The sequence below is a fragment of the Scophthalmus maximus genome, chromosome 21 (genome assembly GCF_022379125.1).
Source record: "Scophthalmus maximus strain ysfricsl-2021 chromosome 21, ASM2237912v1, whole genome shotgun sequence".
NCBI classification, from domain to species: domain Eukaryota; kingdom Metazoa; phylum Chordata; class Actinopteri; order Pleuronectiformes; family Scophthalmidae; genus Scophthalmus; species Scophthalmus maximus.
Genome location: NC_061535.1, coordinates 4843806 through 4868875, shown reverse-complemented (window position 1 = coordinate 4868875; position 25070 = coordinate 4843806). Strand labels below are relative to the sequence as shown.

Below are 25070 nucleotides of genomic sequence, written 5' to 3'. Positions count from 1 at the left end.
CAGTGCAGATATCAAGGTGATACTCTCCATCTGTGGAGGGCCAGTGTACAGTGTGGACAGACATGTAGCGGCACTGCAGGCGGTTGTTTGTGACAGCTACTGGAAAGATACAAACCTTTTCAGACATGGAAAATGAAACAGTGGTGGCTTCATCTCCATGTTAGTTATAGATCAGAAAGAGAGAGAGACATTCTCCCGTGCTATTTCTTCTCACGGGGTGTTAATGTACTCCTCTGTAATGAGAGGGATCCCCTCAACAACTTTGATTGGACTCATTCACATCGTTTCATGGTTTCAATTTCCTTTGTGCATTAGAGATGATACTTAAGTGATACATTAGTAAGTGACACATTGTGATTGCAGTGGAGACTTTAAAGTACATGTGATTTGGCTGATGCATGTAAAATTGCCATCACATTAACAGAATGAGGTGTAGGTCTGGAGCGGCTCAAGAACAACCTTGAAGATACAGAGCTGTTTGCAACAGGTGATAAATCACGACAAGCTGTATATGGTAGTTATATTTTTAATAATTTGTTTTTATTAAGTATGCATTACACTAGTGGCAACACACAATAATTGAACTGCAGACTGGAAAAAGTTTTCTCCTTGATACAAGTTAATTCATACTGCAGAGTTTGGGGTTTCTGGTCTTGGCTGTGACTGTCACTTCTGTATCCCTTACTGGGTCAAAAAAAGCAACATCAGCTAAATGCATAAAATGCGAAAAGAAAATGCAGGAAATCCCAGTGTGCGGATCAGCACACTGAAGTGACAGCTCGCAGGGAGGGATGTAAAATTCAAAAGCGAGCGCCATGGAAGGAATCTTAAAGGAGGAAGCTATGGTGTTGACTTTGTGAAACAGAGAATCTTACAGTGTGCGGTCAGTGATAAGACGGAGCGATGAACGAATCTTGGAAACCATATCAATCGCAGAGGAAAACTACAGCAATGGCAGGATTGTGTGTGTGTGTGTGTGTGTGTTTTGTGGCATGTGGAGGTGGTGAGGAAAGGGATTAGCGAGCATTACGAGCTTACCCAAAGATGTGTGTAGCCTACACTCTGCCGCAATCCTCCCTTCCCTCTCGTTTTTGTCCCCTTGTCTCTTGTTTGTTTCAATCGTTGCTGCATCTGCCTAAAATGCTTCTTTTTTTCTCCTTTTTCTGCAGCTGTTAGTTTGTCCTACATGTTGTGTTGCATCTCTGCGTGGAGATGTGAGAGCGGATATGTGTCTGCGTGTGTGTTGTGTGGATGCAGACTGCGGGAGATTTATGTTTATCCGCCTGCAGGTATTTGAGGCACTGAACCCATTACGCTGGTGCACGTCCACTGCAGGTCGGCAGGCAGTCTGATATTCACATGGACACAAACTGAGAAACGGGAGGCAGGCGGGTTCAGGGGATGTCAAACTCACTCAGTCAATCATTACTTGCTGGGGGGAGAAAAAAAAGTGTTTACTGAAAACAATTTACCCAAGAAAATGTGTACATTCCAGGGAGTGTTGGAGTAAAAACACAAACAGCGTGTGGAGATTCGCATCCTGCGGCTGTTCGGTGGCGTGAAAAATTATCTCAGTCGAGGACAAATGGAAGAACATTCGAGGAAAGCAGAGATACAGAAGGAGCGAGTGAGACAGTCAGAGTGAGAAACGGAGTGAGAGAAGGAGGGGAACTGGGGGGAACTACGTATACAGAGACCTTCATTCAAAATGCATGAATCCACAGGCAGCCGCCGCAGAACCAGCGGGGCTTCCACAGCTCACCTCTGCAGGTGAGAGCAGATACACTCGACGCTAATGGCATTTAGTGGCCGAGTGCCGCACCAGCCTGTCACGGTGCGCTCAGACCAAACGTCAGGGAAATTCTTCCCCTGGAGCAAATTTCATTCAAAGTCAATGCAGAGATGTGAACTGAGGCGAATACGCGCCTGCACACGTTGAAACGTTTCAACTTCCCGAAAAAAAAGACGTTGGAGCAAAGTTGCAATAGATGCCGTGTGTACAGAATAAATCAGTAGATAGATTTACAGTATGGACAATCAGGATGACAACATTATAAATTATAAACATGAATGAAGAATGTGATTGGGGAGGACAGCGAGCAGCTTCCAGGTGCAGCTAAAAGGTTGGACCTGAGCCACACAACCTCCTCTGTCCTCTCCACCAGAGAGTCTATTAACATTTAACTGACGGCATGATCTTTTCTTAACCTTAACAAAAGTGCTTGCGCGGAATTTTGTATCAAAGTAGTGCTCTCTACACCTGCTGCCCACCCGAACTTCTTTAGGGGACATTAAAGAATGTTCAGAAGACGCTATTGAATCGAATACACGCATTTTTTTTCACGTCCAGACACAAAATGCATCGTTCCGCTTTGCTCCCACTAAGGCTGTTTTCCTTGTTAACAGTGTACCACAAGACCAGATACACTTACAGTGGTGCATTTGTGCACCGGCTTGTGTATTCATGTGAGCTCTCCGGTCGAGTGTGCACACAGTGGACCCACTTTTTGTTTGCAGTGTGTGCGCGCTCGTGTGTCTGCTTGCCGCTTCGGTAGCTCCCCTATTGGCAGCCCTGATGTGAACGGCTGCTTTGATCCTGTTTGAAGCAGACAGCATCTCCCGAGTTCCTCTGCTGCTGCTGCTGCTCTGAACAAATAGCCCAAAAGACAGAGACAGAGAGAGAGAGAGAAAGGGAGAGAGGGAGGGAAGGAGGGAGGGAAAGAACCCGGGATTCCTACTGGCTGATCTGGGTGTTTCAGTTGAATAGCAGCCACCTGCTGTAAGATGTCCTGTGGAATTCTAAGCTTCTAACAGCTTAATCATTGCAAGGATACTTTTTTTTTTTTTTTTTTTTTGCCAAACGTGTCTTTTTGGAAAGTTAAAGCGCATATCTATAATATTCTGCCCACTGTCATTCTCTGCAGCAGAAACAGGCCTACAGCAAAGACAGGGGAAGAGTCTTGGAAGCGCGTTTGCTGTTTACATTATACATTTTACAGGATACATGATTTATGGTTGATTTCACGAACATGCCAACGCGGTGTGAGAGGCATCCCCTCCTGTCCTGTTTTGTTTGTGCATAACACAAGAAACCATTGAGCACCATCATAAATAGTCTCCAATTATGACAAATGATCAATCTCTGTACAGAAGGTTGAAGATGTTAAGATACGACAAGATGTGCCTATATCGATCCCCCGTTTGGGGAAATTTTGATTATACATTTGCAGCACAGTCGTGTAGCAGCACGAGGGGAGAATGTAATAAGAAATAAAATAAGAATAGAAAGCAGAATCTTAGGTTAATCATTTAAAATGCTACATATCTTAGCAAATTATATACACAATAATAAATACTATATAAAATAATGAGTACAGTGCAAAGTAGGTTGTTATACAATAGGAAAATAATTAGGTGATAGTGCAGTTTGAGATTTTGAATTCTCCTCATAATTTGTTGTATTGCCACAGCAAATACCAAACAACTCTATCTCTTAAAATATTCAATAGCAGGACTACGAAAAAAGAAAAAGCCAGTCCTCCCCAGACTGCACTCTCACTGTCGCCCAAGGGGGGCAAGAACAGCAGCATGAAGGGAACTGGTCAGCGTCAACCTGCCCAGTTCAGGAGCCCAGGAGGTGCCGACTCAATAACGTCGGATGATTTCACACAAATGAGATCAAGCGGCACCTCCTCACTCAGGTGGGAAATCACGACCAAACAAGGTGAGCAGAGTGCAGGCGGCTCGGCAGCAGAGCGTCGGCTAAGCCTCATTTAAAGCGCCTGAAAAATGGGAGAGGGGGTGCGACGAGACAGAGGCCTGGAGTGAGGCACGACCGTTGATATGCAGCAGCAGCAGCAAGAGGGAGAGCGGGAGAGCAATAAGGGCGTGTGTGTGCGTACGCACCATCTGAAGTCCCTCTGAACCCCAGAGTGGGACACTGACATTAACATATTCCGCTTATTGTTATCGATTACACTGGCTCTATTTCCCAGACCGCGTAGTCCAGTATTTCTTTTTTAATTTCCCAGCATGCACGTGCATAGGCTCCAAAGACAACCTGACAAAACCAATCCTGTAGAGGGCCTTTCAAGAAGTTTGAATAAGAAAACTTTTATAGTGATAATTATAAGGGTTGGAATGTACCGTTGTTCAACTATGACACTTTCAGTGATTAGAAATCAATTTCCCAGATAATGCCCTTTAAAAACTATGACTATGTGAAAGATATAGTTGTTTTGCTGCTATTCTATCAGTTCTTTTCTTCCACTGACGTAAGCATACTAACCAGGCAGCTCTGGCCCGGGAGGCCCATCTGGTCACTTTAGTGTAGCGAGTCACTGTAGTGTCCAGGCGCATTACAACCCCTCGTCTTGTAAACGCAACAATGGCTGAAGCTCTTGGCATGTGACCATCACCACCACCACCACCAACACCACCACCACAACCCGCTCCAAGCGACAGAAAACCACGTGCAGCAGGAAAGAAAACGTACACATGGCACCTTTAAAGTAATCCACGGGCATGAATGTAGGTGCTGATTCATGCCTCAGGACCCGATATCGCTCAAGACTTGCCAGTGAGTAACTACCGGTAAGACATTTTTCAAATAGTTTTTTGATCCATGACTTCTTCAGGATGTGATATAAGTATGTAATGATTCTGAAAGTGAGACCAGGAACTCCAACCCGCTGCCACCACTGCAGGTACTGTACTGTCTGTAGAGCTCTCATTACTTTACTAACAACTATTATTTTCATTTCACTATAACACATGCAAGTGACAGAATCATTACCACACCCAGTGATCCTTCTCAGTATTCATTTTGCTTGCAAAAAATAGTCAAATGTTAACAGTGTATGTGGAAATGCAAGTATAGTGGGGAAAATATAGAGTGTATATAAATTTCTCCTTCATAAACGGGGGTTCTTGGGTTGACAAGCAAGGAATGTGCGATGAGTATTAAAAAATCCTGCGGTTCCAATATCTTATTTCTGTCATGCCACGGAGAGTCCAGCCGCTCAGACAGTGTGATCTGTCCGAGGGAGGCACGAGGGCGCAAGAGAGTGAGGGAATAAGTGAGGGGTGAAGTCAGAGGAGAGGGAGGAAAGATTATCAAACATGGCCCACATTAGAGAAGATTCTATCGAGGACGACGAGGATTATAGTTTATTTCATGTTTGTTAAAAGACCCTTAACTTAATTCTTAATTAAGGGGGCACATCCGCTTCACTGATCTGCCAATCACGCAGTTCACAACCCCACCAGGATACAAGAAAACGGCGAAGGGTGCCTCCCGATGTTTCGTTTTTTTATCGATCACATCTGCAAAACCAGCCGCTGAAGCCCTGAGCCAATAGCGTGGGGAGGGGGTGGTTTCAGAGGGAATAGAGATTCAACATGGATAATTAACATTTCTGTCTGAGTAAATCTGTGTGCAGTGGTTCCCGAGACAAACGGCCTCCCCTCCGTAAAACATTTGTACATGGATTAAAAGTCACGACCTCTGATGCCATGATTTAAACTCAACTGACTTATCGTTCTTGAGCAGCGGCGATGCACTGGAGCCGGATCAAACAGTAGCTGCGAATAAATTGACAATTGTTGTCACAGCCATTTCCTTTTTGATCCAATTTATTTCAAAACCTGCTAAGTCATAGGCAGGTTCTGTTCAGCTCGCGTGCATGTGTGTGTTGTTTCTTTCTTTCACGATCCAGACCAGACAGTCAGTCCTATAACCTCAGCACTGTTATGTTACTACATGACTCAAACAAGTGACATTACACTCAGCTGAAGAGAAATAAATTATACTTTTTAACACAATTTCGACAACAAACACCAATTTTAATTACAGCCTACTTTTAAGGTGAGTTGTCAGTTTCCGAGAATTAACTACACCAAAGTTCACGTGACTTTCTGAACTTAATTTAATTTCCTAGAAAGGAATTGTGCTCAGATCCAAAAGAGCCTATTGCCTTCACAATACAACACACGGGACAGACAAATTAGGCCCCTAAGTGTTTTGGGCTGTTACCTGCATCTTGCTCCACTCTGTGGCAAACAGTTTCTGTCTCCAACGTCACTAACCCACAATAAAAACAACAGGAGCTTTTAGCTTCTGTTCTGATCCACTAGCCAACTTACTGCATAAACCGATTTAGGAATCATGAGATTTCCAATCACCTCAGTGCTGCGTGAGCACCGTGAGCCACGAATGACCCCATTCACACAGCATGGCGGCCAGTTTCCTCAATCTGTGTGGCATGCCAGGAGCTACATGCAGGTATACATCACAGAAACTGCAGACGGCGCCGCTTTACAATAGGACCCGGAGTGGTACTCAGATCAGAGGTGTGACTGATTCATTTAAAAACACACACACACACACACACACACACACACACACACACACACACACACACACACACACACACACACACACACACACACACACACACACACACACACACACACACACACACACACACACACACACACACACACACACACACACACACACACACACACACACCATAGACGCAAAAGAAACAAGAGTAACTATTAGTAGTCAGCAGTATGTACCTTTAAAGGAAACTCTGCATTAGTTCAATTTAAGCATAGTTCCTGATTTAGGCCAAATTAATTTAGATACCCTGCGTGTGTCTGTCGTTGTGCCTGACTGTATCAGGTGCAAATCGCCATTTGCCGGCTGGGGGAAAATTTGTGGACCTCCCTCCAACATGTGCATATGCATATACAATATTGAAGCTGTTTCAACTCACGAAAAGTTTTCTGCAAGAACGGAAACGTTCAGACACCCGATGTCCTCGACTTTGTGGGTTCATTAGAAAGAAATAGTTCCTGATAAACCCCAAGCACGTCTAGGCAGCTCTGACTACAGCATTAAGTATGGCTGCACAACTTTACTTGCTGCTCATGTTGTCTTGAGTGATTAAAAAGTTCCACATTGCACGTTGATAGCAGGGCAGCGTGACAAATGAGAGGCGAGGCTTCCCTTCCACTGAGGCGCGCGGCTCGCCATTTTGAATCTCTGATGGAATAGGTCCATCAATAGGTCCACTTGAGAATAGGTCCAGCAATCCATTGTCCCTCCAGCTGCTTAAAAATACTAAAAAACAGGAAAAACAGAGCAAAGAAGGAGCAAAAGGACACAGACACCGACATGTAAATGCCTCATTAAAACTGAAAAATCGTCTGCAGCCCGGTGCTGTGGGGCACACCCCTCCTGTCTTAGACTAGTCTTGCTCACCCGCACTGATAAAAATACCCCCACAAGGAGGAGAGGAAAAAGATAACGCTGTGACTCTCTGCCTCTCCCAGCCGCAGGTGCTTGTCTCACAGCAGCGAGCTCACGGAGTTTATAGCACCGGTTGTCTTGTTGTTGTGGGAACATTTCTAATCTATTGAAATAAATATTCATGTGCACGGAACACACACAGAAACGAAACAAACCTATTTTTAATGTCTTAAGGTTAAATCCACAGAGGAGCAAAAAGTAATAAATAATACATATATTACATGAGATTATTGCCATATAGTGTGTATGTCATAAACATCCCACGGCCGCAGATGCACACTTTATTGAATTGAAAAGATTTTTCCTGACCATATTAATGGAGGATTTACATGATCGGACCAGAACTGATACAGCTCCGCTGCCGTAAATGATGTTGATCGCCACCTGGATTATCCCTCGGACCGAACATTCTGCTATGGGATTGACCACCTGTCTGCTGATATGTTGAAGCCTCCCTATATGTGGTGAAAAACATCCACTCACTTCTGCTTGTAGATAAAAAAAAACTCAAACGGCTCCTGCAACCGCAAACATTTTCGGAGAATAGTGACGGGAGCTTGTGCCACTCGTAGCGTTGAATGGATGTGGCAGCCTTGTGATTTCAGTAAGTAAATGTGAGTGTGGGCCTGCATGCGAAACAATCCGATACTATTGCTGCCAGCGAGGGCTCGTACGTGCTCGTGTGCTGGTGCCCCCGAGCCAGTCACCTTCTGCTTGCCCTTTAGGAGGAGGCAGCCTCAACGCAGACAAACAAATAATTAAATGTGTGTGTAAGTGTGTGTGTGTGTGTGTGTGTGTGTGTGTAGCTACTGTCAGCGACGGTGGTTAAACCACCATGTCAGTGCGAGAGAGAGAGATGGCCTGGGCTAACTTTGAAAATACGACGGACGGCGATAGTGTTGCGGTCGGTTTGTTTGTGTGGATAAAGTGGTGTGTGTGTGTGTGTGTGTGCTGCTCTGTGCTTATTTGCAGGCAGTTTGCATTTGTGCATCCACACGCCACACACACTAAACCACCAGGACAATGATGTACTTCCACGAATGTAGAATCAAATAGTGCTGATTAAAAAATGAAATTGAATCGAATTGCAATGGCCCTGTAAGAGTGTGTGCTTATGTGTGCACTGAAGGTTACAGTGGAATGTGCATGTGCTTGTGGCTATGTGCCGTTTGTCTATGTGTTTGTGTGTACGTCCAGTGGAGCAGGTCTGCAGCAGATGCCATAATCTCCTCGCAGGCATACATTAGGATGAGATTATGAAAGCCATAAAGTGGTAAGAGCAGTTTGTCACTTTGGTGTATTGCCATTTCTTAGCCCATACTCACAAGCACATGCACACGCACACGCGCACACACACACACACACACACACACACACACACATACACACACACTCGCACACACTCGCACAAACTGCATATACTACAGCCTGGGGACTATATAAGGAGGCAACCGGCAAACCATTTCTGCAGATTAAGCACAGAGAGGTGCGGTAGCTGAAATGTAAATGTGATGGGGGAAAATGGAGACTTCATCAGGTAGAGAGGGGTGGGGGGCAGGGAGGTGACATATCGACGGAGGGAGAGCTACAATATATATAAAAACAGGACGGGACCAAAAAGACAGAGAAAGTCTGGGGACAAAATGGGAAATAAGGCAGCAAGAGAAACTATTTTTGCACTTTTAGAGTCAAAACAAGAGGAGAAATGAATGGCATTTCTCATTTTCAGATAATTGCTTCCCTCTACTGTCATTCCCGACCCCCCCCCAACCGCTCCCTTTCTCTTTTGACCTTCATCTTTCTTCATCTTCTGCTATTCCCCTTTAAATTCTCCTCACTGCTTTGGCTGAGGAGCCGAAACGAAAAAAAGACAAAACTTTTCAGTACCCACCAAGAATGTGTAGACTTCTCTATTAAACAAATAGTGCATGTGTGTGTGTGTGTGTCTGTTAACAAAGTGTGCAGTTTTTTTTTAAATTTACTGTTTGTGGACAATGGGCTGAGGATGTTATTAATCTGAACAGACTGCAAATGGTCGCACTTGTCCCACTCGCTCAGGTGGGAAAGCTGTGTGTGTGTGTGTGTGTGTGTGTGTGTGTTCTATGGGACTAGAGAAGTGTTATGACAAAGCTGCTGAATCAGTGAGTCTTTCTCTGCTCAAACACCATCTGTTATCAACAGTTAGACGTCATATCCGTGGTCGTCTTCACCGACAAAACACTCAACCCCAGTCGCTGTGCACATAAATGTAATTACTCAACACACAGCCAATGCATGTGTCTGTTTGCCCATGTGTGTGCCTGGACATATACACACACAAACATATATTCTTATGTGCATCCATCCACGTGTGAGTGGGTGACTTTAGTGTGTAGTGAGTGTATCCGTGTGAGTGACGATGACAAATCTGCTTTCCCTCAATGCATCACACGAGTGAGCAGCGTGGCCGTGGCCACGGCGAACACTGACGGACAGCCGGTGAGACCATTTGGCGTTTTCTGCTCCCTCGTGATTTAATGTTGCATTTAGATTCAGCAGAATTCCTTCAAAAATGGTCAGACGCACACGGACATACACGGAATGCTGATTTGTTCTGAATATACTGCACATTTTCTTCAACTTGAACATTCTTAACTTGACACAGACGAACGCTGCATTTCATTTTGTGCACCCTCTTCTCAAAGAGCATGAATAAGACAAAAACACCTAATCTCACAACTACTAAGCATCAAGCAAGCACCGCACTCCGACAGTTGACTAATAGCCATTTTCTAAATAATTTTTTGGGGGCTTCTCTTGTGCAAGCTGTAAATCACCATTCCAACTGACAAGACTCCACCCAGAGAGAGAGAGAGAGAGAGAGAGAGAGAGAGAGTAATTCATGCTAAAACCAGATTTAAGCCTGTTTAATGCGCTAATGAAAAGTGTTGTATTTATATGTGGCTGGTAGTCAGCAGTGTTGTGACATCGGGCCCATCTGTGACTCAGTCTAAACCCCTAACGAGAACATTACAGAGCCCCGGGGCGGAGACTCACGCGGGGGAAAGACGAAGGGAGCGAAGGAGAGTGTGATAGGAGCGATGATCGATGCCACCTCTTTTGACTGCCATCATCCCTTTCCTTTCTTCCTCCTCCTCCTCCTTTCCCCCGTCTCTCCTGCTCCCACACCTCCTGCCTCCTCCTCGTCTCACACACCAGGACTCAGGGCAGCGGGTCTAACTCGATACAGCATGCAGGAAAAATCAATGAAAGAGACAGAGCGCGGGGGACTGAGGGGAAGAAATGAGGCCAAGTGGCGGGGCAACACAATTTTGGACAGCTCTGTCATGCTGCTCACCTCCATCTTAAGGCACACAAACTCCCCAAAAAATACACCAGCAACACATTTGCATTTCTATTTGCTGTCGTTCTCGTGATATCACACTAAATATCAAAACAATGGTGCAAAATTACATCTGTGGAGTTGCATAATATTTTTGGAAGACATTAACCTTTCTTGGCATAAAAAAAACATTACACATTTAATTCATATGTGTACACATCACGCATATTCACATATGTAATATTCCGATCTCTCAATTCATTTAGCCATGAATCCACAACAGACTTGACTCACACACTCCCGGTGTTAGAGTATTTCCAACACCCCACCCTGAATGCCCAGACAGAGAAAGCTTCATATTCATCCAATCGAGGAACCACTAGAACAACTCCCAGGGCTTTGAACGGACATGCATGCATAAACAGCCCCAACGGAAACGTACACATGCACGCATTTGCAAATGCGACCGTCTGTAGCGCATTCCCTCGCCTCTTCAGATTGTTTTCTCTCTTGTTCTATAAATCATGAATGTTTAGTTCTGTTCCTCTGCGCTCTAAAACTGTAATGTGTACTTTGTGAGCGGGCGTGCCAACCAGAGGGACTCGAAACAAGCTGGATGAAGTGAAATAATAATCAAGTAAACAAACGTTTCCCACAAGAAATAAGAGTTGCGTGTTGATAAAAAAAATCTAAAACGCTTGGGGAAAAAAACAACGGCAACCACCTGATAATTCACCTCCCCGACCCTCCTGTGTCTCCATCTTTTTATCTGTCTCTTGACAGCAGTGTATGTATTTCACACGTTTCCCCCAATTTCCTCTCATCTTCTACCCCTCCCTTTCATTACAGCCTCCCTTAATGGCCCCTTATCTTTCCTTCCTGCAACGATAGGAAAACAGATCTGCAAACATAATTTTCCCATTTGAAATGAGTATGGAGTTGCATTTTAAAATACAGTAATACAGCGAAATCCTAAAAACATTCAGAAAACATCCACCCTTGGTGCTCTGACTCCGTCAAAGTCCTCCGTTCCCTCTCATTCATTCACTTATTCCCCTAACATCTGTCTCCTACAGTTCCCATATTCCCCAAGCCCGGTCTGCTCTCAATTCCCTTAACTCCCCTCCGTATTTATTTTCCTCCGTCCCACTTTTCTCTTTTCATTGTGCTCCAATCAACCAATTCCCAGCTTCATCCTGCATCTCTCGTCCCCTTTCATTCCTCTGCTATTACTCTTATCTCTCCGGTCTCCGGTCTCTCGCGCCAGTGTGTGTGTGTGTGTGTGCGCGCGTGTGTGTGAAAACACTAACCTGCCCTTCTGGCATGCAGAGCAGAGCCAGGCTTTGTCCCTCTTGCTGTAGGTGCAGCAGGTCTTGCAGACGTTGTACTGGCAGTCCAGACACAGGCGCTTGGGGTTGAGCAGGAAGGTGAAGGGCGTGCAGCAGCGGATGCAGCAGTTCTGGTTGAAGCGCTGCTGCTTGGAGAGGATGGAGCATCTGCTGCCTTCCTCCGCCAGCTCCTGCTTCATCTCGCTGACACCGAGGGAGAGAGAGAGGGGGGGGGGGGGGGGGGGGGGGGGAGGGGGAAGGGGAGGGGGAGCGAAAGGGTGGTGAGCGCCTGGTCGAGAGGTAGAAATGTGAAAACGGCTGAGAACACTGATGTGGAATAATTGAGGAAGCTGTGGCAAATGAAAAATTAAAAGGAGAGGGTAGGGGTGCTAATAAAACAAGAAAGAGGGACGGCAGAAGGGGTCATGGGTTTGGAGAAAACACTTCTCCACTCCCTGTCTCTCTCTCTCTCTCTCTCTCTCTCTCTCTCTTACACTGATTCTGTGGAATTAATGTGATAGCTGGCATTACAATTTCAGAGGACCCGTCACGCCTTGTTTGCCAACATCAGTCAAAACACAGCTGAGGAGAGGACGGCGTGCACGACTCCTACCCTATCCTCCGTTGAAAAAAAAAAAGAAAGAAGAAAAAGGCATTGCATCTTCGCTAATTAGGACGTTGGGAGGATGAGAATGACGATAAGAATCTCTCACTATCAACAAATCAAAGACTTGCCCGAGAGGGAGAAAAAAAACAAAAACGCTTTTAATGAAAAAAGCCTCCACAGTCATATTGGAGAGCTGTGACAGTTTGAATATGTACAACGGCGAGGGAGGACGAAAGAGCAGCACAGTCTCCACCAAGCTTAGTGCCTCAGAGAATTCTTCACACTAATGAACTATTGTGGATTATGGCATTATGGTTTGAAATCCTTTAACCAAAGCGCGTATTTAAAAAGATTCTGCGGCCACAGCTGACTTTGGCGTCCCAGCGGCTGCACATGACTACCCGTGCATCGTTTCATCTACACATTTCTCATTACTTCTGAGACAGTGGTTTTGTTATTTGAGGTCGGCCACGATGGAAAAGACAGAACACATCACGTGGGCTGTTAATCAGTGTTTTAACCAGTGAGGCGGCTCCCTGCTATCTGCAGCCTTTACTCACATCAATTATGTACATGGTGTTTTTTTTCTCTCTCTCTTTAGGATTTCTGCTGACTGGGCAATGCACCACAGTCAAGAGGCTACAGTCAATGATGTACCGTTTTGCATTGATATCATAAACCTATCATCATCAGTGCACATTACACTGGTGTAATGAGGCGGAGCACTTAGGTAGCACATTCGTCCATGTTTACACTGTCACCCATCAGCTGTCATTGGGTGTGAACGAGACGAGGCCTGAGACGCAGTGATCGAACTGTTGCCGCCAGGAAGGTGTGAGAGTGAGATCAGCTCGAATGGGCAGCGGATGAATTATTTAAGCTGCTCCTATATGCACCGCACACAGCCAGATTACAGCCACACGGAGAAGATGCTGTGTATCGTGAAGCAAACAAATTTGTGCACATCACACTCACACAAAAAAATGTCATACCGAGAAAACAAGCACACCAAAACATGTCTGAGCACTGCAGCGACACATGCAACACACACAAATTATACACAAACAACCCCCTAATGTGCCAATGTTTTGTGAAGTGCCGACGCCCCAACAAAATCCCACAAGGAAAAATTGTGTGTATAGAAAAATGCAGCATATTGGGAATTTCCTGTGTTATATGTGTACGTGCAGATGTGGAGGGGGGGGGGGCACTGCAATCTCCCGCTTCCCTAAGTTATTAACGTTGCTCCTCGAGCGGATCCTCCGCTGCCTCACTGATTGCTTTTCATATGCACCATTAGACGCAGCATATTAACAAGACGAACAAACCATTTCATATACAGTGACGTGGGACAGTGGGAGGGGGGTCAGGGTGTGAGGGGTGAAGGGCAGTGGTTGGCACAGTTATACATACTGATATACACACACACGCATTTATATGCCAGGGTGATCAAAAGAGGATTCACTTTCAGCATTACGCGCACGCAAGGTCGTAGCTGCTGGGAAACAGTGGCCCCAATCATTTAGAAGAATTGAAAAAGGCACCTCAGAGTAACATAAATGAAAGTGACTCTTCTAATCTGAGCTGCATGAGATCCAAACACACATAGGTACAGATGCCGCCAAACACAGTAAGCCACTTACAGTATATCCAGTTTACATTTCTGTGTCAATAACTCTAAAGAAGCTATTGCCTGGAAATAATTTTCCTTCTGTCCTGATTAGGATCAGGATCTATCTCCTTCCTCTCTCCGTGTCCGTGATCCCGCTCTGATGAACGGCCCAGTCAGATGACGGCCATAGCTCCGGCCATTTAATTAAACGAGGGGGTGAATGGGCAGTTACAGCCAGGGACAACAGTGGTCCGTCATGCCTGACGTCTCTTCTAATTAATTCACATCACCGTTATCGAGGCATGATGACCTACGGTCGTCTGGTAGCCATGTCTGTGGATACATGTGGGTCATCCAGATGCCACTCGGGTACAATTTAGCGCACAAGAAATAACACGGGTCGCTCTTTATTGGCAATGTGGCTTTTTCCCATCACAGAAATGTGAAATGTCAACAAGCATTTACGGTTACGCTTCATATTCCAACCACTGACACAGCTAACATCAATACAGATGATTTTCTGGAAATGCGTATAAAGGGAAATCAGCTACTACTATGAAGGGACCCCGAGGAGAGATAGTTGTCGCAACTGGCAATTCAAAGATCAATGATTAACACTGAACCTGTACGTGGCCTGAGAAATGTGCATAAAAGACGGAAATCGGAACATCTACGATAACAGAACTCCTCAACGTGCTGACAGATGAGATGCTCAAAAGTTGCAGGAACAAGTTTTAAAAGGATATTGTTATTTTCACATACATTGGCGTCATTGTTGGATGTACAGGGTGCACACAGATGGGACTTTCACTCTAAGCATTGACATATTTGTAAAAAAGAATTATATACAATGACATGTACTTTGACATTCTGTGCTGTATTTCAATCTGAAGGTTGTTCCTACTTATGGAACGTCTGCCTCTACAGAGCAAAGCAGCAACAGCAGACCCACTCTCTCCGTCGGTCATTGATACACCCCAGCTAGGACTGGTGTTGGCCTACGGCCACCTGAGTCATCAAGTGATTCATATATAATTTAATAATGGAGTTGAACTCATTAACATTCACACGTTCATCGTGAAGTCAAGGCAACACCACCACATGTTATTTATTCATTGAGGTCAGTCATTTAATTAGCAAAAAAGGTTAAATAAAGCTTGATAATAGTCAAGCTGCAACTAACGATTGATTAAATCATGAATTAATCAATCAACAATTAAGTCGCAAATACATTATACAATTAAGGGGGTGAATTCAAAAGGCTCATTATGTCTGATCAGGATATTCATTTTACAATAATGTAAAACAGGTAAAGGCGGCAAATGTTAAAAAAAATCTTGAAAATGACTGAAACAAATAAATAAATATCAAAATAGTTGCACGTTCAACCTGTCGACTGATTAATGGATTCATCGATCAACAGTCTAAACTATAGTCAACTTTCACCCAAGCATTTTCAACACCAAATCAATATCACTGCTGCTACGGGCGACACTGCTCCGTGGAACATTACATTAGCAAGTACACCGGGAAACTGAAAGTCGCAAGTAAAAGAGAAAATCTATTTATTTGTTTTAGAATGGCCAATTGAGACTCCGACTAATGTCTGCAGAGAGTACAGAGAGGGATGGTGAAGAAGATGAGAAATTAGGACTAAACTTTCTTTCAACCTCAGATCAAAGCCTATTTGTTCTCCTGTGTAATCTCCTAAATGCCTTACAAGAGAACAGTGCACAGTTGACTGCAAACAAAGGCATTTACACTCACTAGAAACTTCAGACGGGCACCAGGTACGGTACAGCATAGTTATTGGATAAAGAGCCCCGCTGTTCCACCGAAAATATTTGAACACGTTCATCAGAACATTGATAACTTGAGTCTTGCACAACTGTCAGCGTGACTTACTGCAAAACTTTTGTGGATGCCTTAAGTTTACAAGAAAACCAACTTTCTTGAATTAAAAACTATTGATTAAGCAAATAAGCCGCTGCAGTGTATATGTGTTGAGGGTCCGTCAGGTTTAAGAGGGGAGCGGAACGCATGCAGCTGAATACCAATTCACTTTGTGATTTACAGTCAGGGCAGCAGAAAGAGACCTGGATTTAATGATATTCAGTGCATTCCTGACAGCCCGTCTCTGGCAAATATTGTATGTGCCGAAGATCTATCAACTTGTGTCTCTCGTCTCACGCTTTCCATCAATTCCCCTCTCCTCATTCTCTCTCTCGCTGTCTGCTAGACATCTATTAACATAGTTATTTTCAGAGTCCCCTCATTTCTCCTTCGGCCTACCGTCCATTTTTCTCTTTCGGCTGACAAACAAGACGGGCTTGGGCTTAAGTTTTTTCCGACTGCAACAACTGCAATCTTTATATTATAAATCACCACTTCTAACCAACAAACAACTGAAATGCAACGTGATGAATCAGCTTAGGTACAGAGTCAACGTCTTTGTGTTTGGAATATGTAATTTTATTGGACCCAGCTTAGCTAATTCAATATTGTGGTTGTCTGCGTAATTTGTAGCCGTTCTGCTATAAAAGAGGGGGATTTGTGACTGTGTAGTTCCATTTTTCAGTGCAATGTTCAAATTGCGACTAACTAAATTCCTTTTTCTTTATACAATCCAACTAGATTCAGCCATCCTGGCAGCTCTGTGAGGCTCTGCCAATGTCTGCCCAGTGCGCATGTCACTACAGGCGTTGTCAGGGACGACCCATTTCATTCTCAATAACGTTTTTGTTTATAGACATATGAATGTGAAACCACTGCCATTTTACAGAATGACAGACATAAATGTTTCACACCTGAGAGTTAAAAATAAAATATATGTATAATAATAATAATAACAATATTAATAATTTAAAAATGAAAGGTTTGCATTTTCAATAGCTCACTCATTTATGAATGTATTGACATCAAACCACCTCTCATGTGTCTGGGACATCCTCACATCCTAACAGCTGTTAGTTTGTGAAAAAGGCTGTAGCAAATTCCTTAGCATCCTTATCAGTGATCATTTTTCTTTAATATGCATATTTCAAGGTTTGCATTTTTTTATGCAAATGATAATGAAATTTATAGCAATCAATTTTCAATTAAATTCAAGCTAGAAAAATCAACACTTGAACATCAGCATTATAAACCTAACCTAAAATCATCTTTGGGATAGGACATTTACTTACATTTTGCTAACATGCGTCTGGGTTTACAAACTATACTGCAGCCAGCCACCAGGAGGCAGTGGCGATGTTTTGGCTTCTCTTTTTGGGGAGGGGTCATGGCATCAATCTTTATATACGGTCATTGGCTCAGACGGAGCAGTGCTTCGAGCTAAAGGTTAATGCCAGCATGTTGACATACTCATGACAGTGTAAAGATACATTTGTTTGGCAGGTACAATGATGTTTACCATTCACCATCTTCGCTTACGGTGTTAGGGTGCTAATATTTTCTGATTAGTACTAAACCAAAAGCATTAAAAACATTACATAAAAACATCACATTAACAAGCATGGTTCCTTTGGTTGGTCTCCCTTTTTTTGTAATCATACATAGAAAATATTGAGTGACAATACATTGTTTTCTTTTTTGTGATACAGTATATAAAGTATGACTGCATATTGTGCCATATACTAAATAGGACAGATACATTATAAAAAAGAGAGAACCATGTTGTAGCAATGTTAACCCATTGTTGGTGCAGCTTAGGAGAGGAACCTGGAGAGAGCGCACAACGTATCCGAGAGTCTTCGATCGGAGCTTTGATCTGCCTGCTGCAGTGCAAACCCACAACAGCGGCGTCTATTGTTCACCATTACACCAGTAAATCCCCAGAGCAGAGGGGCTATGTGCTCATGTGTGCATGTTTATTTATCTGGGTCGATGTGTATATTCAAGTGTACAGTAGCTAAATGCACTTGGTAATTGTGAATTGGTCGTGGGCTTTTCTGAGAGCTTAAGGTGCTTTTAAATTCAAAGCGGCTGATGGCAATTTGTGAAGATCTTGCTTTCCGTTTTTTGTGCAGATCTGTGTGTATCCGTTCCTGCAGTTATTCAACCTGAAGTCACCTATTAACTGTTGGCGTGTATGTGCCTGTGAGTGCGTGTGCCTTCTTTATGCATGCATACATGTCTATCCTTAAACACCCCGTGTGCATTAACAATAGAAGGGTTATTATCTGCTCCAGGGGTGAAAGAAGCTCAGAGAACGTAGGAAATTTTGGCTCAATTGAAGCACAGAATTTGCATTTGGACCCCGACCGGGTTGCGCCGCGTTACACAGTGCATCCAGCTTGAATGCCAGATCCAACAGAGAGCAGAGAGACACCCACTGTAGACGATCTCAACTCTCTTTCTCCTCCGCAATGCAGTGGCAGACTGGCAAGTGGGTCATAAATTTTAAGGTAGAGGGTTTCTGATACTGATTGGGTCGCAGGTGTAGGGAGGCCGGTGAGCTGAGATGAAATGGCAGAGGTCCCTCTCATCATGATATTCATTTTGAAATAGTGATGAAAGTGATTAATGAATAGTCCGCTTATCAACTACCAACCAGTGGTTCGCACTGTCGCTTCACAGCAAGAAGGTTTCGGGGTTCGGAGCTCACCTCAGCGAGGGGCCTTTCTGTGTGGAGTTAACATACAGCACCAGTGACTGGGAGAAAACTAGATTTTATTTAAAAAATATGTTTGCATCAGCAAAATTAACTGATCAGGACACATTACATGTGGATAAAGATACACGTAGAATTTCCATGAACGCATTCATCGGCAAAAATACTAAATTGAGTCTGCAAAGACGAGATTTGATTCAAGAAACCTCAAAGGCGGCAGGCAGCAAAAAGACACAATGTTCCTTCAGCAATCTATAAATTAATTACAGTTAGCCTGTGGTCTTGATACTCTTATATTATATAGTATATTAGTATATTGATGTTTGCTAATTAGAGGCTGATGGAAATGTCAATTTGCAGATTTTTAGTAATAGACCTGGACTGCTTAAAACAAAATGTAATTTGATGGTGGCACTGGACCTAAAGTCAGTTGATCATCAAAGTGATTACAACTCATCCCGAGGGGCATGGATGTGTGCAATAGAGTCAATGTCATCCATCCAATAGTTGTTGAGACACGAGCATCTACACCTGCTGGTGGTGCTGGAGGAAGAGTCATAGTACACAGTATTATTAATCTATTTGGTATCATGAAAATAAGTCCCAAATTGTACGTCCAACAGGTGTTGAGATATTTATTTGTGGTCCAAAGAGATCAACTGACAGCCAGACCAACCTCACCATCCTGTTTGCCGTTAGTGTGGCTGTAACCACTTTTTGGTTCCTCTGCCCATTTCTCTTTCAACTCTACTTTTGGATGATATATACTTTTTTTTCCCCCTCATTATATTCCCCTGGGGGTGAAACTCAAATTTTAAACATAAAGCCCAAACTTCTTTGTATTGTGTAGAGATATGTGGATAATTTATACAGCATCCATTATTAATCATGTTCATTTTTTGGTGGTGGCCTTGGTGTGATTTATTCATCCACTGTGTGAATAAAGAGAAAAGAGTCTGGCTCAGCTCCGCTGCCTCTCTCCCTCTCTCTCATCTTCGATGTATTGTCAAAAACAAAACAGTTTGCTTTTCATGCACAATAATATCTCTTCTCTTTCTCTTGCACAAGCTGCCTGTCCTTCATTCTGCAGGTAGTGTATGAGAAGATCAAAGTGACCACGGGAGAGGGTGACGTGATGCAGCTGCAGGTGGTGCTATAACTTTCCCTCTGTTTCCTCCTCACTTGAGATGAGCTAAGATTTCTCATGGGGGTGGGTCTGACTGAGAGAACTTGATCACTGCGCGCGCTACTACTGTACACCTGCAACCATGCGCCGATTGGACGGACTGGAAGTATCGTCTACTTTACTCTAAATGAGACCATAATTTACTAAATGAACATCATGTTGTATTGAAGTTATAAATCAAGTGAGATGTAGAGTAATTTTCTCATAGACCAGTGAGTCAGGCACTTCCGCATCAGCTTCCTTTTCCGGATCCGGTGACTACGTTCATAATAGTCTGGTTCAATACTAATAAGTTGTGAATAAATAGGCGAACAGCGCTCTGCCTTTTTGCGCAGTAGTGGGGGCGGGACAGTGTCCCTCAACAGGCAGTCATCATAGTGTAGAACAAGACTCTTAAGTTCGCACTGTGCCTCAATACAGTTGGACTCCAATACGTTGGACTCCATAATCCCGGTGGTTATGTCATATTATGCGACTCATATTCCCATCGCGAGCATTGCTCAATGACGCAACCGCTTCATGGCAAGTGCATTGCACAGGACCGACAGAAGATCAGATCAACTCTCTCTGTCCACCTCTGTGTGTATGTGCGTGTGTGAGAGGCATGATTAAATGCAGTATATCTTCCTTGCTCTTCTACTCTTTACATTTCTCTGCACCCCCTTGCTAAGTTTTTTTTCTCCCACAGGGACTCAATGTTGCAGCATCACCAAGCACACACAAAGACCTGCTCCATCTCTTCGCACGCATCGCATTATCGACCCCGCAGGCTTTTCCGGCCCGTTGCGCTAAGAGGCATGTTAGTAAACAACGCAGAGAAAAAACACATACAGTACGCGGGCATGTGACCACGAATGGGTGAACACAGACATGCACATATTTAAGACACATGGGCGCATGGGAATATTCCGCGCCGTCCCCGTGGGGACATTTCAATATGATCCAGAAGATACTGGGGAGTAAGGCGGCAGAAGAGAGGGATTATTACATCTTCCAATCAATTCAGTTCACCTTACTGACATGATATACAGAGTAACTGCCACCATCCATGTCATTCAATACCGTATTAAAAATAATTAAGCTGTCCCGGAAGCATTCCTGACAATCCTCTCTCGCACAGGTGACGCATTCGATCGGCAGAGATTTCCACAGCACTTAGAGCTTTGATCGACTGCATTAGTATGATCTGATTTCAATTTGGGGGAAAAAGAGTTGGCACCCACACTCACTTTGGCACTGAAGATGTTTTGCATACGTAAGGCAATAACGTTAATCCAGCATATATACTGAGAGTATTGATATTGACGTGGCCAAATGCATTTTTAAATTGCAGAGTTTACCCACAGCTTCACAGCAATTATCAAAGGATTGATGCACGGAAATAATCAATTACGCGGAGCTTCCAGGCAGATTATCAGGCAGGCAGCGGTTTGAGATAATGTCATGCTCACTCTTTTAATTTCTTCCGCCTGTCATCTACTTTTCAATACTTCTCCAACTGTGATATCATCCATGCATGCTGGTGAGGACATAAGTTTGTACCTTATGTACTCCAACTCTGGCTTACTTCCCCACTGCGCTCTATGCATGGAGGGTTTTAAGCTTCCTTATCCCTCCTTTTCACCATCTCCACTCCTCTGTGTGAACCCAGAGCTAAAACAAAGCCTCGGGGGCGATGGGAGTGACTTCTCTCTAAAACCAACTTTGGCTGGCGGCGATTATACAACGGGGCAATAATGAGCCCTTTGGAAAACCATCCAAGCCAAATGTGTGCTCCACCGATAACGCTTCCAATCAGAGTGGCCGGCCTGCGTGGCGACGCTGTGAGAGAATGAGGGGGGAGATAAAATGCCGGAGGAAAATAACACGTGTGGACAGTTTTCTTGCCAATGTGCTGAGATCATTTAGATGTTATCGGATTCAGGTTTGCATACCCGTGCAACGCATTATTGAAAAAATTCAACCGAAAGAAGGTCACATGTTTTTAATTTGACCAGTCGTTCTCTGCAGCGATGCACGAGGTTTCAAGAGAGCAGACGGGGACAGGACTTCAGGGCTACGTTTTATGACGAAGCCAGATGCATAAGTACAATAAATACATACAGTACAGTACATCTGACAGAAACCAACAAAAAGGTCAAAATGGAAATAAAAGGCTGCTTTTGGAGTTTTCATTCATTCATCCATTGTATATCCACTTACCCACTGAGGGTTACGCCATGGACAGGTCTTTGTCTCTTTCAAGCGGCTGACAAATAGAAACAAGCGACCATTTACACTGACACTTATGGGAAATTTAGAGTCTCCAGTAAAAACTAACCTGCATGTCTTTCGACTATTGGAGGAAGTTGAAACCCGGGCAGGCACGGGGAGAACATGCCACCTCCACACAGTGAGGCCCCCGAAAGGCAGGTTCGAACCCAGAACCGCCTTTGTGTGAGGCGACATCTTTTCACCGCTGGTTTGATTTCAAATCAGAATTTTCCTGCATGCCGTTACCCACTTTAATCCATACCTCACTCGCCTCATCTAATACTCCACTGAAGCTGGGTCCGCCACCTCTCCCTCCTGTTCATCCCCTCATCCCACGTGTCCGGCTGCACCTTAGATTAGCAGCTGTAGCTCATATACAAACCACAGTAACAAGCACAGATTGTTCCTTCCTCAGATGAATTATCTCTATTCACACGGGGATATTGGACCCAATGCACCAAGAACACAGCTTAACTGTCCACCACACCAAGAGATGAGGAAGATAAAGGGAGGGAGGGTGGCAGAGGCTTCTGAGCACACAGTCAACACCGGTGCCTCCCTGAGGGGGGGATGAACTGTTTGCAGCGAATGAGAGTCACTTTTTTTTGTTTGGCTGCCAAAAGGGAACAATAACAGCCTACAATGTGCCGCAAAAACTCTACAGTACGTGTCAAATAGAGTAAGGCAGCAGTTACAGTAATACGGGGGATTCTCTGGATCCCCGTCCCCATGTTTTTTAATCTGATCTGTCAAGCGCAACGACTTCAAACGTGGCTTCGGGTTCTTACAACTTGACATCTCCGAAGAGTCTTCTTCTGAGGAATTTACATAACACTTTGAAAGTCGTTCTTTATCTACAGCCATGCATTTTTCAAAAATTGAACAGTATGTTTCATAAAATCATCCACATCAGCGGCTCGTGGTCTTTTATCTCACCGTACAGCGGTGATATGAGCTGTATTTGTACAACAAACCAGTGCTGCTTTCGCTGGCTGGTCAATGAATGGCGGGTGTAAGAAGACATGCTGCTGTGTAGTAAGAGGAGGCCCAGGATAGACGCCAGGGAACAAGTGGCTATTTCTGCGGTAACAAAAGGCCCAAAGCTACAGAGGAGCGATGTTCTCCGAATCCCCCTGTGATGAACCGAGAGCTGCATGCTGGGAAACATGAAGAGAAACCAAGGAGGAGAAGACCGACAAGAGAGGAATAATTAGGGTCGAACTAAGACGAAGAATAAGAAGAGAGGACAGAGTTATTTTTGGCCGATGCCAATTCAATTACAGGGGAATGGGGTTTGTTCAGTGGCTCTGACTTAATGGGGGCCACTGGGTTCACATTCTGACCAAGACTGAGTGAGAGAGAGAAAGAGAGAGAGAGAGAGAGAAAGTATAGTCTACAGTATGTGCAGGTCTGACAGATTTGACGCATGTCACATTACACCACACACCCACACTGTTGCGTGTGCACACACACGCGCATGCTTGCAGTACATAGACCAAGTAAAACTCACTCTTTTACACACACACGGACACATCAAATCAATCTGTTTCACATGGCCTCACACTTTGCCAATGGCGGTTGGAGGACATAGCGACTCCACACACAAAGGTACAGGGACAAACACAAACGCAGACACACACACACGCGCACGCGGCTGCAGTGTGACTGATGGTCGTGTGACACACCCCCGTGGTTCATTCTCAGGGCCAGGGAGAGCAGCTTTTTGTCAGAGGTGATTTAGGGAAAGACCAGGCAAAATATGGTATTGGATGCGGAAGACAGGGTAATTGATTGCGGCCGGAGAAAAGGAGGGCATTTGTAACTGCAGAGCACTCCTGAGGCGATCACCGGCGTGTTTTGCAGCAGTGCTTGAATACAACGGTGAATGCAACAATTATGCACTCGCACACAGGTGGCTCATTGAGAAGGCACGATTAAAGAAATGCAGTGGGAAAGATTTGAGGGAGACATAAAGAAAGAAATCTTACATATATAAGGTAAAACAGGAACAAACTACATGCTGTAAAGAAAAGACTAATTGTCCTCGAGGCCCTAATTGTCCTTGAGGCCCTGTTTGCTCACAAGTCAGTGTAGACAACAAACCAACAACCCTAATGCACTTCCTACAGCTAACAGACATGCACATTGGCTCTATGATAATACAGTGGCGGCTGGCAAATCAATAGAGTCAATATGACTCACTTGACACACTCACGCCGTGCATGTCAGGCATGTGCGACTTGCTCCAGATCGTTTACACCTGCGACATATAAGGAAACAAAAGGCAATATGAAAGCGCCTCAACTCACTCTGTCTATCCATCCATGTGGGGAAAAGAAAAAACGGTGCCTTCATTTGTTGCAGTGGCTCAGTATGTATATACATGCTGAGCCACTGCAACAAATTAATATATATGTATAAAGAGAAGGCTTGCATTTCCGGCACGCACGCACGCACGCACGCACGCACGCACGCACGCACGCACGCACGCACGCACGCACGCACTATTCTATTTATGATATCTGGACAGCTTACACCAAAAGGTGCCCCCCACCACACTGTGGTCTTGTCCTTTCAAGCCATACCCATTCATTTCCAGCAGCCGTTATTATTTCCTGAGGGTTTCTCACTGATAAAAGGTTTTTCCTTTTTTTTCCTTTTCATCAGCTTAGATGGACGTGTGCAGACAGACGTCCACGTGCAATCTTGCAGTTGAGGCACCATAGTGTTCAAGCTTATGCACGCAAAAAACTCTGCATCAAACAATCGTGAGGCCTCTGGGAATGAGAGTGATTTGAAAAAGCTTTCGTCTATAGAAAGAATTTCACACTG

General features: G+C 44.3%; 1 protein-coding gene across 2 annotated transcripts in view; it reads right to left on the bottom strand.

Annotated features, from left to right (window-relative positions):
• The window catches only part of myripb (myosin VIIA and Rab interacting protein b), a 98061-nt gene that overhangs the window by 37979 nt on the left and 35012 nt on the right, over window positions 1-25070 (bottom strand). For both annotated transcript variants that reach the window (XM_047329956.1, XM_047329957.1), the window contains exon 3: window positions 11951-12172. In XM_047329956.1, the coding sequence (XP_047185912.1) occupies window positions 11951-12172 (222 nt within the window). The remainder of the gene's footprint in view (window positions 1-11950; window positions 12173-25070) is intronic.